Below are 12,917 nucleotides of genomic sequence, written 5' to 3'. Positions count from 1 at the left end.
TGTAGGCTGGGCGCAGTGGCTCACGCCTGTAATCCTAGCACTCTGGGAGGCCAAGGCGGGTGGATCGCTCAAGGTCAGTTCAAGACCAGCCTGAGCAAGAGCGAGACCCCGTCTCTACTAAAAATAGAAAGAAATTATCTGGACAACTAAAAATATATATATAGAAAAAATTAGCCGGGCATGGTGGCGCATACCTGTAGTCCCAGCTACTCAGGAGGCTGAGGCAGGAGGACTGCTTGAGCCCAGGAGTTTGAGGTTGCTGTGAGCTAGGCTGACGCCACAGCACTCTAGCCAGGGCAACAGAGCCAGACTCTGTCTCAAAAAAAAAAAAAAAAGTTTGTAAAACACTAAAATAGGATATGCTATGAGACTGGGTCATTAGGAGCATGGGTGGGCAGGGCAGATTTTATAGAATCATTTAGATTTGACAGGCATTTTACCAGAGAAATATATGGTTTGGTTGATGTATGACAACATGGGATAATCAAAAGGTACAGAAAGTCTAGGCAGTAAGTCTTTAGCCTGACCTAGGAAGTAGCCTATTTAACAATGTCTACCTGTGGGTTTTATAGAGGACTCAGGACTGCTGGCAATCAAGGCCAAGAATATTTTTCAGAGTTGAGCAAGATGTAAGACTCCTGAAAACTAAGAATGTCCAAGAGGATACAGGTCACGACAGAACTTATTCCTTGAACAGCCTAAGCTTTGCCACTGGCACCAATGGAGTCTGTTCCCACAACAATGGCCCCTTCGCTGGCTCCTGCCTCACAGACCCTCCAGCAGCTCTTCAATGAAACCAACAAGCTAGTGAAGCCTTGTCACCTCTGCACACAGATAAGAGCCATAGTGGCCAGGTGACCCTCCTCCTTGCCCCTATCCTTCGCTTTCTCATGTTCCCAGCCAACCTCAGGGCCCCAGGATACAGCAAAGGCAAAGAAACCAGGGAAGTATAGGCATTTAGTTCAGGGGAAAGGTGAGCGCTGGACCTGATGAACATAATTTGCCTGACATTTAAGCCTTTTTATTTCCCTTCTGTGTTAACTCAAATGATCTGCTCTGCACTGAGTCAAGCAAGCTACTTTAAAACCAGTGGCACAACTCATTTGGGTCTTGGAGACTGCTTTTATCCAGAACCTGTTAGAGAATGCAGAGGGTTTAAATTATTAATAACACATACAAATACACAAGTAGTGTGCCTTTTAAAAAGGCTATTGAAAATTACATTTTAGTCTGTTACATTATTATGAAACTTTAAACAACATGAAAGCAACGATCAGTTTTCATGTTAAATCAGGACGCATGAATTTTAAAATGTTGAACACTGTCCTACAGCAATCAGGAAGAAGGCAGTAAGGTGATCCAATTTAAGGCCAAAACAGATTGAAAGCAGAACGTATGATTTTAACTTTACATGACCTTTATGGAAGTGGCAGTGGTGTGACTTAAGAGAAATATGCTGACGTGAAGCTGACCTGCCCTAACAGCTCAGAGCTCTACCTACCTTTCCCCAAACTTGGCCCTTTGGATTCCATCTCCTCATAGTGCTGAGAACTCAAGTGGTTACTGAGTGGCATCTCGCAAAGATTGAGTTTTACCAGGCAAGAGGAAGGAAAATAAAGGCCTTGGCTTTTCAAAATCACCCTGGTTCCTAATAAGCAATGGGGCAGGGGGCATCTGTTAAAGGAACTACTGAGATTTGAAAGCCTGTGGTCATTATTTTGATTGACAGAGCTAAAATAAACCACTCAGTAGTGTTTACTTCTTGTGAGCTCAGATAATCGCATTTGAAGGAAGTTACTTCAGGGCTCCAAGAGAAACAGATTTCTTTATAATCTATTATATTTTCCAAATCTCATGAATAAAATTAAAATAAAAAGCACTTCTAATTTGACAAATAGGTAAATTTAGCTTTACAAGTTAATGTATTTTTGCAATTTCATGCCATTCCAAAGGGGAAGAAAGCCTGAATTTAGAACAGCTCCATCATCTTCTAGTAAAAACTTAGTCGCCAGGCAGGTGCCCAGAGTGCCTCTACCTCCAGAGATGAAGGCCATTACATAAAGCACGTGTTCTAATCAGAAAAACTAGAGGTATTTTATTGAATTAAGAATCCACTTAGGAGGGAACATAGGGAATATTAACATCAACCTAGGCCAAAGATGGACCAATAATATCTCAAAATCAAAGAACAAGGTCAACGCTATAATGTAACTATCCAAATTTTGGGGCTGGCATACACTTGAAGATACATAAATTAGAGCCTGATCCCCTTCATGATTTGCATATGTGTTGCTTAGATAAAAGTGCCTACTCAATAATCTCTGTGAATATATAAACCCCCAACAAAAAACTGTAATTTTGAAAAAGAAATTGACTGTATTTTTATGTAGAGGTGCTGGTCTTCATGAAGTAAAAAACAAATCTAAAGGTAGTAATTGGTTAGTTTTTATCCAATATGGCAATTATCTTAATCTTTAGAAGGGTGAGCTGAGAAAGTTCTCTAGATTCTACGGCAATCTAGATCAAATACACTACGAAATTAGTTAACCCTTTCATTAAGATTCTAGGTACCCTACCCCCACTTTGAAGAGGTTCACAGTCCCAGGTACTAGAAAGAAGCAAGATGCATTACCAGTGGTTTAGAAATGTGTAAGTTATAGCCATTTGAGGGCTCTCGAATTAATTTGTGGGTAGAAATCGAAATTTTTTTTAATCACCAGACTCCTATATCCCCAATTATAAATACATTAGCATTTTGGCTTGTGCATTACCAGCAGGAATCAATTCACCAAAATCTTCAAAGCCAAGAGGCACGCCTTGGACTTGTGACCCAATTCACAGTCTGGAAATTTCACAGTCTGGAAATTCCATGTGGCCATAAGTTCGTACTTCTGCTATTGCTACTTCTCAAGGAAATTTTCTGCACACACAACAAACTAGACATGGTACTCTCTCGAAAGGGATAAGGTACTTAGTTTTCATCTTGTTGCTTTATTCAGTTTGCTCCAAGGGCAGAATCAATAGTAGTAGGGATCGGATCACAAACATTATTTTGATTGGCCTCACAAGCCTGATCAGTAAAACCTGAAAAACAGAAAATGTTACACAAGTTGCAAAGAAAGCACTTTTGGAGTTCACTGACATGATAGCAAGTGGAAAGAATATAAATGCAACAGGTGTTAACATTTAGAACAGTACTTGTAACCTGCTCATTTCTGGACAATTCTGGGACCCTTGTTGCAAACCCTGCTGATTTTCTTTGACATGAAATATGACTTTACAAAATTCTTCCCTAGACCTTACTCTTGCTGTACTTGAGTGGTTCCTATTCCTACAGCGCTGGCATACGCTGTCAGGATTTCCACTATCTGTTTAGTTTCTAGGGTCATTCGAGCTTCCTTCAGCCAGTCCTGTGTCACTCGTCTGGACTCCCCTTTTAGCTGATTGACAAACTTTGCTGCCAGCTCCAGATCACCATGCTCAATACAATAGGAGGCGTAGGACAATAATTTAAATGTGTTTATATCCTCAGGGGAGAGCTCCTCTGGTGGCTTCAGTTGCTGAGCTGGGAATAGAAGGAGGGACTGCAAGTAGGAGAGGAAGTATTGGTACAAGCTATTCCTGGTTTCATCGATCATTGCTACCCTTCGGGCCAGTTTTTGGACCACATAGAAACGGGCTCTAAGGGTCTCTTCACTGTATACCCCACGGGTCAGGGACTCTGGAGGGATAGCTGCAGTTAAAGCTTGGGTAAATTCATTATCAGAACAGTTGACTCTGATGGCCTCAACTGCACTACCCAGTGGAACAGTGGGCATATCTGCAGATGAGGTCTTCATGCTGTACTTTAAAGCCTCCACTGAAAGCCAGAGTTGGTGGGCTTTTCGGGCTTCCTCTTCGGCAACTGCATGACCTACAAAGAAAAAAGGCGAAGAAGAACATTTTTCTCTGCACCTGACTACTTACATCCACAGAACTAATGCACATTCAACGAGTTAAACCCACATATGTGGAAGATAAGGCCAGAGATGAGAGCCTCTTACAACCCCATCCCACCACTGTAATTTTTAGTATGTTCTTTCCTAGCTGCCCTCTTCATACGAGGCAGTAAGGCACAACACAATTTGATGAGGACTTATTTTTACTGAAGTCACGGAGAAAACTGGGAGGATGCATGTGCACAAGCACAACTAAGTCCCTCTTCCCTCTTCCTGTGACACCCAGGACAATGCAAAGTCAAACAGTACATAGAAGTCATTAACATCTGCATAGTATCTAATCCAGGTATTTTTATCTTTAGTAGTTGAGAAAGAAACATGTTATTTACATTAGGCTAAGACTTATGCTAGAGCCATCAGAAATTTCCTGCAAAGAAATGGGAAACTTCAAAGGATGATCTTGAAATTCCGTGAGTACTGAGTTTATTTTTATCATTTATATAACAAAAAAGGATTCCATAACATCCCAAAGAAACCCACTTTATCAACACCCTCATTGTCGAGACATTTCTTTTTCAATGTGGCACATGGAGGCCTCAGCATAACCACTGTTCATTTAGTGGGTGGGTTTGGCAAATCACTAGCTCTGGATAACCCTCCAGAGCCTCTGGAGGGCCAGTATGGGGCCACGTTGACCATTCCCTCCATTCAGGGCTCACAAGACATAGCCAAAGTGTGTTGTTGGGTAAACTGCCTTGTAAATACTCATCTCATGTTTGTCATATAAGGCTGTAGTCCCCAACACCCGGACTGTTAGGGACCAGGCTGCAGAGCTCTGTCGCCCCTCCCCCACCCCAATCCATGGAAAAATTTTTCCATGAAACTTAGGATCTGGGGTGCCACACAGCAGGAGGTAAACAGCAGGAGAGCAAAGTTTCATCTGTATTTACAGCTGCTCCCCATCGCTCACATCACTGCCTGAGCTCCGCCTTACCCCACAACCCCCCGAAACCATCCATGGAAAAATTCTCTTCCAATAAACCAGTCCCTGGTGCCAAAAAGGCTGGGGACTGCTGAATAAGATACAAAATTTCAGTTTATTTAGATTTAATTTTTAGATTTTAATTTCCTCTCACAACTGTCTATGTTCTAAACTCATTGAATCTGGGATCAATTTTCCAAAAAATAAATAAAATTTAGTAGAGTGACTTTAGTATATTTATGCCCTAACATCATTGCACATACCCCATTATCCTTGTATAATTATCCTAGTAAGCTGCAATGAATAAAATTATCTACAAGATAACATAGATTATGCTCACTCTGAACAGCCTGTTCAATTCCTCTCAGTCTGGCATAGGCAGTGTTTATATCCAGAGTAAAGTTGTCAACTTGCTCTTGACTGAGACGACGAAACTGTAATTCTTGTTCAGATAGTTTCTCAGCCAGGTCCTGAAATAAAACATAAATCGTGTACAAAAAAAGTGATGTTAGGCCGGGCATGGTGGCTCACGCCTGTAATCCTAGCCGAGGCAGGGGGATCGCTCAAGCTCAGGAGTTTGAGACCAGCCTGAGCAAGAGTGAGATCCTGTCTCTACTAAAAATAGAAAGAAATTATCTGGACAACTAAAAATATATATATAGAAAAAATTAGCCGGGCATGGTGGCGCATGCCTGTAGTCCCAGCTAGCTTGAGCCCAGGAGTTTGAGGTTGCTGTGAGCTAGGCTGAAGCCACGGCACTCTAGTCAGGGCAACACAGTGAGACTCTGTCTCAAAAAAAAAAAAAAAAAGTGATGTTACCTCAATGCAAGTCACTTAACTGAATACTAATCTTCTAACAAATCCTACCTCCTGAAGCAAAGAGGGCCATTAAAATCTCAAAATAGTTGTCACGAAACTCCTACATTATGTGTAAGGTTTAGAAATTTTTCTGACTTGTATTTGATGTATACTTGTCTACAAATTTACTGATGGGACCTAATATTAGAGGAAACAGACAGGAGAAGAGAGTAGGCTATTCAAGTCTGAAATAATGTCAATTTAAGGCAATAAATTAACCACATAGAAAACCTAAAGAAGAATTAAATTATATTCTATATCTTCTATTTAAGAGCTTATACATTCATTTTTCTCAGAAAAATATCCATCAAAGAGAATTTCAAATACCTTTTCATGTTGGCATAAATTTCAATTTTCTGGAAATTCTCCTTATTTAGAAAAACTCATTCCCGTTTTGCAAAACAAAATAATAAGTTAATATTATTATAAATGGTTTCCTGTGTAGAAACCAGTTACGATTAAAGATATCCTGATAATTTTCTATGATTTCAAAACTTAACTTCTCTGGAAGTTTCTTCAGTTATAAAATCTGAGCACTACCATTTATGTGTAAGAGTTTGTGGAGATAAACTAGGAGATTACATGTGTCAAGTATTACTGTCTGCATTCCTGAAATTCCCTTTATCAACCCTCCTTAAAACTTTGAAGACTCCGAATAACTAGAAAATATATATATATGAAACTCACATCTGGTCATAAACACACAGGTTTATGTAAAAAGGAGTAGTTTTGCAGCTATAAAAAAGCCCCACTCCAAGATTAGGTAACATTTGAAATCTTTCCCCATTCTTCAACGACTTCAGAATACATTAAAAGGAATGGAAAGCCTGATAATAATGTATGGGTGGGGAGAGGCTGAAGGGGAGTTGATGCTTTACAACAGGTCCTCACCTGCTCAAATTCATACTTCAGTTCCTGTTCTTGTACCCTAAGGACATCTCGTAAGTGATCAGTGTGGGCAGCTGCCTGCCGGCGAAGCTGGGTTCTCATTTCATTCTCCATGGCATCTCTGACTTCCTCTACCTGTGATAGCAAACACAGCAATGATTAGTTCTCAATTCTCCACATATTATTCTAGGAAAACTAAAGACTCTTATCAACAACAATAGCAGCTTCCATATCCTGAACCCTTACTTACAATGTGCCAGGTATGTGTACCCATCCTTTACTTCTACTTCTTAAATGAATCAGAAAGCTGAATATTGGAAGGCAATTCAAACAAGGTTACACAGCTGTGGCAAAAATCAGATTTCAAACAGGGGTCTCTGGCTCCCAAACTTGTATTTTCTCCACATCATCAGGCTGCCTCCCACATAAAACATACACTGCCACTCCTGAATCACACATTACTCCTGAGAAGTAACTAAATCCAGAATAGGGAGAAAAATAACTATTAATACGTAGACTTGGGATCAAGCATAGCTTCATCTGTATGACTCCGGGGAAATTATTTATCCTCTCAAGTTTCTATTTTCTCATCTGTGAAGAATAATGCCTACTTCGAAGAATCATTAAGAAAATTAGTAAGTAGCTGGTAGTTATTGAACATAATTTCTTCTAAACAAAGAAAACCGCTTATTTTTAACAAGAATTTAAATTCAACATGGGCCAACCAAATCAAACCAAAATTGTATCTTGCCTAACAATTAGCCATGGATCATATCACAAATTACTGAACAATGATTATCTGAAATTCAAAACTTATTTTTCCTTAGAAACAATACAATGACTCAATGAATCCATTCAGTTTGTGCATAAATATTTATAAAGTGTCAGCTCTGTGCCAGGTAGTGCCCACTAAATGTATGGATGCAACCGTGCTCAAGGCAGGAAAATTTCTTGCTCACACACTGTGTACATTTCGATGGAGCAAACAGTAAACAAGTAAATGAAAAGGACACCTCAGATTGTGATACTTGCTTCTAAGTATGAATTTGAGCAGGTGAGGACCTATCATAAAGCATCAACTCCCCTTCAACCTCCTTTTTACCTTACATTTAAAATAAATAGGGCAGGCTTGGTGCGGTGGCTCATGCCTGTAATCCTAGCACTCTGGGAGGCTAAGGTGGGAGGATCACTTGAGGTCAAGAGTTTGAGACCAGCCTCACCAAGGAGACCCCATCTCTGCTAAAAATAGAAAAAATCAGCCGGGTGTGGTGTCGTACACTTCTAGTCCCAGCTACTCAAGAGGCTGAGGCAGGAGGATCACTTGAGCCCAGGAGTTGGAGGTTGCAGTCAACTATGATGACACCACTGCACTCTAGCCAGAGCGACAGAGCAAGCCTCTGTCTACAAAAAAAAAAAAAAATATATAGGGCAATGTGACAGAGAGTAACACAGAGGCTCTACTTTAGATTGAAGGTATAGGAAAGGCCCTGCTGAGAAAGTAGTGTTTAAGCTTAGAAAGTGTAAGGTTTAAAGAGAGAAGACAAAACAATGTACCAGGCAGAGCAAGCATAAAGAAGCACAAAGGTCCCAGGGTGAAAGATGCAGTCAAGGCACAGAAAAAAATACTCGGGTGCTTGAAGCAATGAAATGAAGGGGAGCCTGGCTCACACCAGGTAGAGATTAAGAGGCCTTTTTGGTATTGGGTAAGAATTTGGATTTTATATTAAATGAAGTCAGTGGAGGATCTCCAGCAGCATAGTATCTGATTAGACCACTGTCTGTGTAAACAGACATGGAAAGAAGGGTATGAAAACGGAAATATGTTGAGATGATAGCTTAGACTAAGGTGGTGATAATGGAGAAAGAAAAGTGCACAGATTTGGGATTTATTCTGGATGCAGAACTGGTAGATCTATTGGTGAACTGGATGTGAGAGTTGATGGAGGATAACCAAGCATGTTTCTGGCTTGAACAACTGAGTAAACGGTGGTTTATTTAGAAAAAAAAAGTTGAGGGTCTTGAAGACAGGTTGGAGAGAATTAAGAAATTTGTTTTGAACATACTGAGAATGTAATGACTACTGAAAATCCAGCTGGAGATATCAAGTAGATAGGACTATGAGGCCAAAGCAGACGTCAGAGCTAGAGATACAAATTTATCAGATATAGATGTTATTTAAACTTCAAAGTTATAGGACTAGATAAGAGCACTTAGAGAAAGTTTAGTTGGAGAAAAGATTTTAGAACCAATGTCAGGCATACCAGTATTTGAGAGGCTAAGTAGAGAGGGAAGCTAAGGAGTGGCCAGCAAGGTGACAGAAAGACCAGAAGAGTGTGGTGTCTGGTAGCCTAGGGGAAAAAGAGCTTCAAGCAGGAAGAAGTGGTAAACTGTGCTGCTGAAAAGACACAAAGGTGGGATGAGTGGTGGGGTTCCTAAATCAGCCCACGGACACATATTTTACACATGATATGCCCAGAGAGAGGGCTAAAGAAGTTGTTTCATTCATTTTTAACCACTAACCACTTAATAACACTGGCAGAGAAAAATATACTCCGAATCCAACAAAGATTCTTTGATGAGCTAGATAATGCTGGATACCAGTATCTTACTACTTTCTTATACTTCTATATCTGCTCAACATAAAGGAACTCTCCTAGATCAATCCTTCACTAAAAGTTCTGACTGGGAGAATGAGAGTCTAAGCTCTCCTCTAAAGGTGGGTTGGCATGACTTACAGGCAGTATTTTAAAGTCAATGACTGTCAGTATGATCTCCAGAAGTAGACAATCAAATTAGATTAACTTAAAACATTAGGCAACAATTTTCATTTCTTCTACCTTTCTATCTTGTTCAGCTTGTATTTCACTTCTGTGATGTTCTAATGCTTTTGCCACTGCAGAATCAAATGCCCGCTTTTCTTCCAGCTTTTGTTTTTCCAAGGCTAATGTGATATGTTGCTTCTCTGTGGCCTTCTGCTCTGCTAGCTCTCTGTTTAGCTGATCAATGCGACGATGTGCATGAGCAATCAGGGAGTTCAGATCGTCAGTAGAGAGCTTGTCAGCTAAACAGAAAAACACATTAAAAAGTTAATGATTTCACCAAAATTATACATCACTATAAGGTAATTTGCTTCAAGTGATTATAATTTAACAGCTGTAAAAAAAAAAAAAAAAAAAAAAAAAGCAAAAAGTAGCTAACATGAAGAGATTTCGATTCTCCAATTCAATCAGAAGTTAGTATTTAGTGTCCAGCAACCAAGATATTTTCAATCCCAAGCAATGTACATTAGGTAAGCCTTCAGGTAATCAGTTCTTATTCAGGAATTCGCTTCAAATCTGAACCAATTATAAACTGGCTTTCTAATTTACCGTAAGTTTACCTCTAAAGACAAAGTTTATATATACAATCACTTTTGTATTTTCTTTGATGTATAACTTTGATTAGTCATAACAGGCATCCAATAACAGGCATCTCTTTTCTAAAACTCAAAAGCAAATTCAAATTCTCTTGCACTTTTCCTTAATAAGAATTTTTGTTCCTTTTCTTAAACACATATTATCTAGGATAGTGATCTGTAATTAGAGTTTTCATCATAATCAGAGAGCTTTTTAAAATACTTATGCCCAAAGATTCTCATTTAGGCTTAAACCCATTTATTTTTTGTTTTAAATCTCACAATCCAAAAGTGTTCCAAACATATACCATAGGTTAAGAATTATGGCTCAAAAAGCAAAATATAGAATGTGGAAAACTCTATATGACGACTCAATTCCTCAATAAATAAACTGAAAAGCAAAAAACAAAGAGGGGTAAGAGATTTCTTGAGCAAATTCAACATATGGAACATCTATGGATAGTGATTCAAATAAAACAACTGTTAAAAACTCATGAAAAGACAGGGGATATTTCAACACTGAATGGACATCTAAGGAATTGTTAAGTTTTAGGTGTGATAATGGTATAGTGAATGTTTTTAAAACATACTGAAAGTATTCACAAGTAAAAGGATATGTATATTTGGGGTCTGCTTCTATATCAGCTGAGGAAGATGGAAATAGATGAGATGAAAAAGGTCAATAACTGGTGAAGTTGGGTGATAGGTCCATAGAAGTTCATTATCGTTTTTTTCCTATCTTTTTAAGAAATAGGGTCTCACTCTGTAACCCAGGCTGGAGTACAGTGCCACAATCATACGTCACTTGCAACCTTGGACTCTTAGGCTCATGGGATCCTCCTGACCCTCCCAAGTAGCTGGGACTAAAATTTTTTTATAGAGACAGGGTTTCGTTACGTTGCCCAGGCTGATCTCAACCTCCTGGCCTCAAGCAATCCTCCTGCCTCAGTCTCCCAAAGTGCTAGGATTACAGGCATGAGCCACTACGTCCAGCCTTTCCTACTTTTTAAATGTTTGAAATTCTCCAAAGTTTAAAAAAAAATCCATATTATACACACCCCTCACATCTACAGGATTCCAATCACTTCATGAAACATGTTTGTTCATGAGATCACATGGATGCCAAAAGTATCAAATTCAGATTTATCACATGGGATATAATCCTATTTTATATTATTTACATGGTTTAGCATAAGAATCATAGGCACAACAAAAAGACTTCCGTCTTTTAAGACTCAAAACAAAAGCCTTTAAACACAAAATATACATAGTTACTCACCTAGGTCAGAAACACCTACAAAGGAAATAGAACAACGGTTTGAAAAAAAGAATGTATTACTTCAGTTACTGATCATTAAATAGGAACATCCAAAAGAAAACAAGAAGGAACCAAAAACTAGTACTAGGAAAAGCTTATTTGAATATTGGAGAGCAAAATAATAACACTTATTTCCTAAAATTTAAAGGGATTATAAAACAATATAAATCAAGGAAATTCTAACATTTTAAAAAATAAGAGAATCATTGATATTAAAAGTAGTTTTGGTTTTAAGGGACTTATCACTATTTTCATTAAAACTATAATTTTCTTTCATCCTCTCCCCTGTATATTAGTTGATAAACTATTTTGCTAAGTCACAGTCCTGACTGATTGTTCTCAGAACTAGGCTTCTCCTAACATTTTAAATACTTAATAAATTAATATTTTTTCTTTGGAAATTTTTAATGAACTCACATTAAATTTACATTTAACCTGTGCTAATTAAACTAAGAACTACGACTATCTGATCTGAGGGTAAGAAAGAAAAAAATAACATTCTGAATAGTTTGAATGATGCACCCCACCATGTTTACAAGTACCAGAGTGTGAACATTTGACAGGCGAGGGGACTCAGCCAGTCTCAGCTACTGCTTCTCAATATGAGTTTCTTAACTGTCCTGAGCTTTTTAATGACTCTCGGATTTAACAAGTTCAAAGACAGGTATTTTTCATCCAAAAGGGCTCTAAAATTTAACTGTTTAATCTGGAGTCCAACCAAAGAAAGAAGGATCTGTCCCAAAATGTTACAGGAAAGACTGGCAAAGTTGGACAAGGTGAGAGATATTAAGTCAGTCTCAACATGGCACATAAATATGTCTATACGTACTATAGTCTATAAGCAATAAAGGAACATGCCCTGGGAATACTGACAATCCACAACTTCCCCCTCATGCTCCAAACCTGCCCACATCCTGGGTTGCACCTTCCCAATGGCTCCCTACCTCCTTCCCCCACAGAAGTATCTACTCTCTCAATTTGGCATCTATTCTGTGAAGAGGGACTTATGTGAATTTAAAAAATAATAAATTTTTATTCGTGTGCACTTTTCGTTCCTGTGCTCTTTTCATTCCTTTTATACTTGACACATGTGCATCTTAAACAATATATGGTTTTGTTTTGCATGTTCTTAAACTTCATATAAGTGGTATCCTATTCTATGTGGTGTTCTGTAACTTTTTGTTTTTCTTAACACTTATGTGTGAGAGCTGTAGTTGTAGTTCGTTCATTTGCACTGCCATATTGTGAGAGACATTTAACTGTTTCCAATTTTTCTGCTCTCACTAACAGTGCTGCAGCACACATTTTTACATGAGTCTCTTTGAGTACCTGTGAGAATTCTTGAGCACATACCTAGGAGTTGAAATGTTGGATCAAGGCGTATATACTTCAACTTCCTCATGTACTGTAACTTATAGTTGAACAAACCAAGTGCTAATCGACTGCTTCCTAGTGTCTTTCCTATTCTTCATTTTCAGTGTCCCTGGCACACACACTAGGTGGCCCGTATCACTTCATCCTCAGATTACTCCAGTGGCT

The 12,917-nt window shown here is 38.8% G+C and overlaps 1 protein-coding gene across 7 annotated transcripts in view; it reads right to left on the bottom strand.

The window, feature by feature from the left end:
• Positions 1-2,973: 2,973 nt before the first annotated feature.
• IMMT (inner membrane protein, mitochondrial) overlaps positions 2,974-12,917 on the bottom strand; it is a 46,871-nt gene continuing 36,927 nt past the window's right edge. For 6 of the 7 annotated variants that reach the window (XM_012644226.1, XM_012644230.1, XM_012644228.1 and 3 more), the window contains 5 exons: positions 11,340-11,354; positions 9,504-9,727; positions 6,670-6,801; positions 5,261-5,390; positions 2,974-3,913 (listed from right to left, as the gene is read on the bottom strand). In XM_012644226.1, coding sequence (XP_012499680.1) covers positions 3,300-3,913; positions 5,261-5,390; positions 6,670-6,801; positions 9,504-9,727; positions 11,340-11,354 — 1,115 coding nt within the window. In that variant the 3' untranslated portion in view covers positions 2,974-3,299. The remainder of the gene's footprint in view (positions 3,914-5,260; positions 5,391-6,669; positions 6,802-9,503; positions 9,728-11,339; positions 11,355-12,917) is intronic. The other variant, XM_012644227.1, reaches the window with a different exon arrangement.

Source organism: Propithecus coquereli, unplaced genomic scaffold (assembly GCF_000956105.1).
Source record: "Propithecus coquereli isolate 6110/MARCELLA unplaced genomic scaffold, Pcoq_1.0 Scaffold208, whole genome shotgun sequence".
NCBI lineage: Eukaryota > Metazoa > Chordata > Mammalia > Primates > Indriidae > Propithecus > Propithecus coquereli.
Note: the sequence above shows the minus strand (reverse complement) of the source record. Positions and strands in the feature narration are given on the sequence as shown.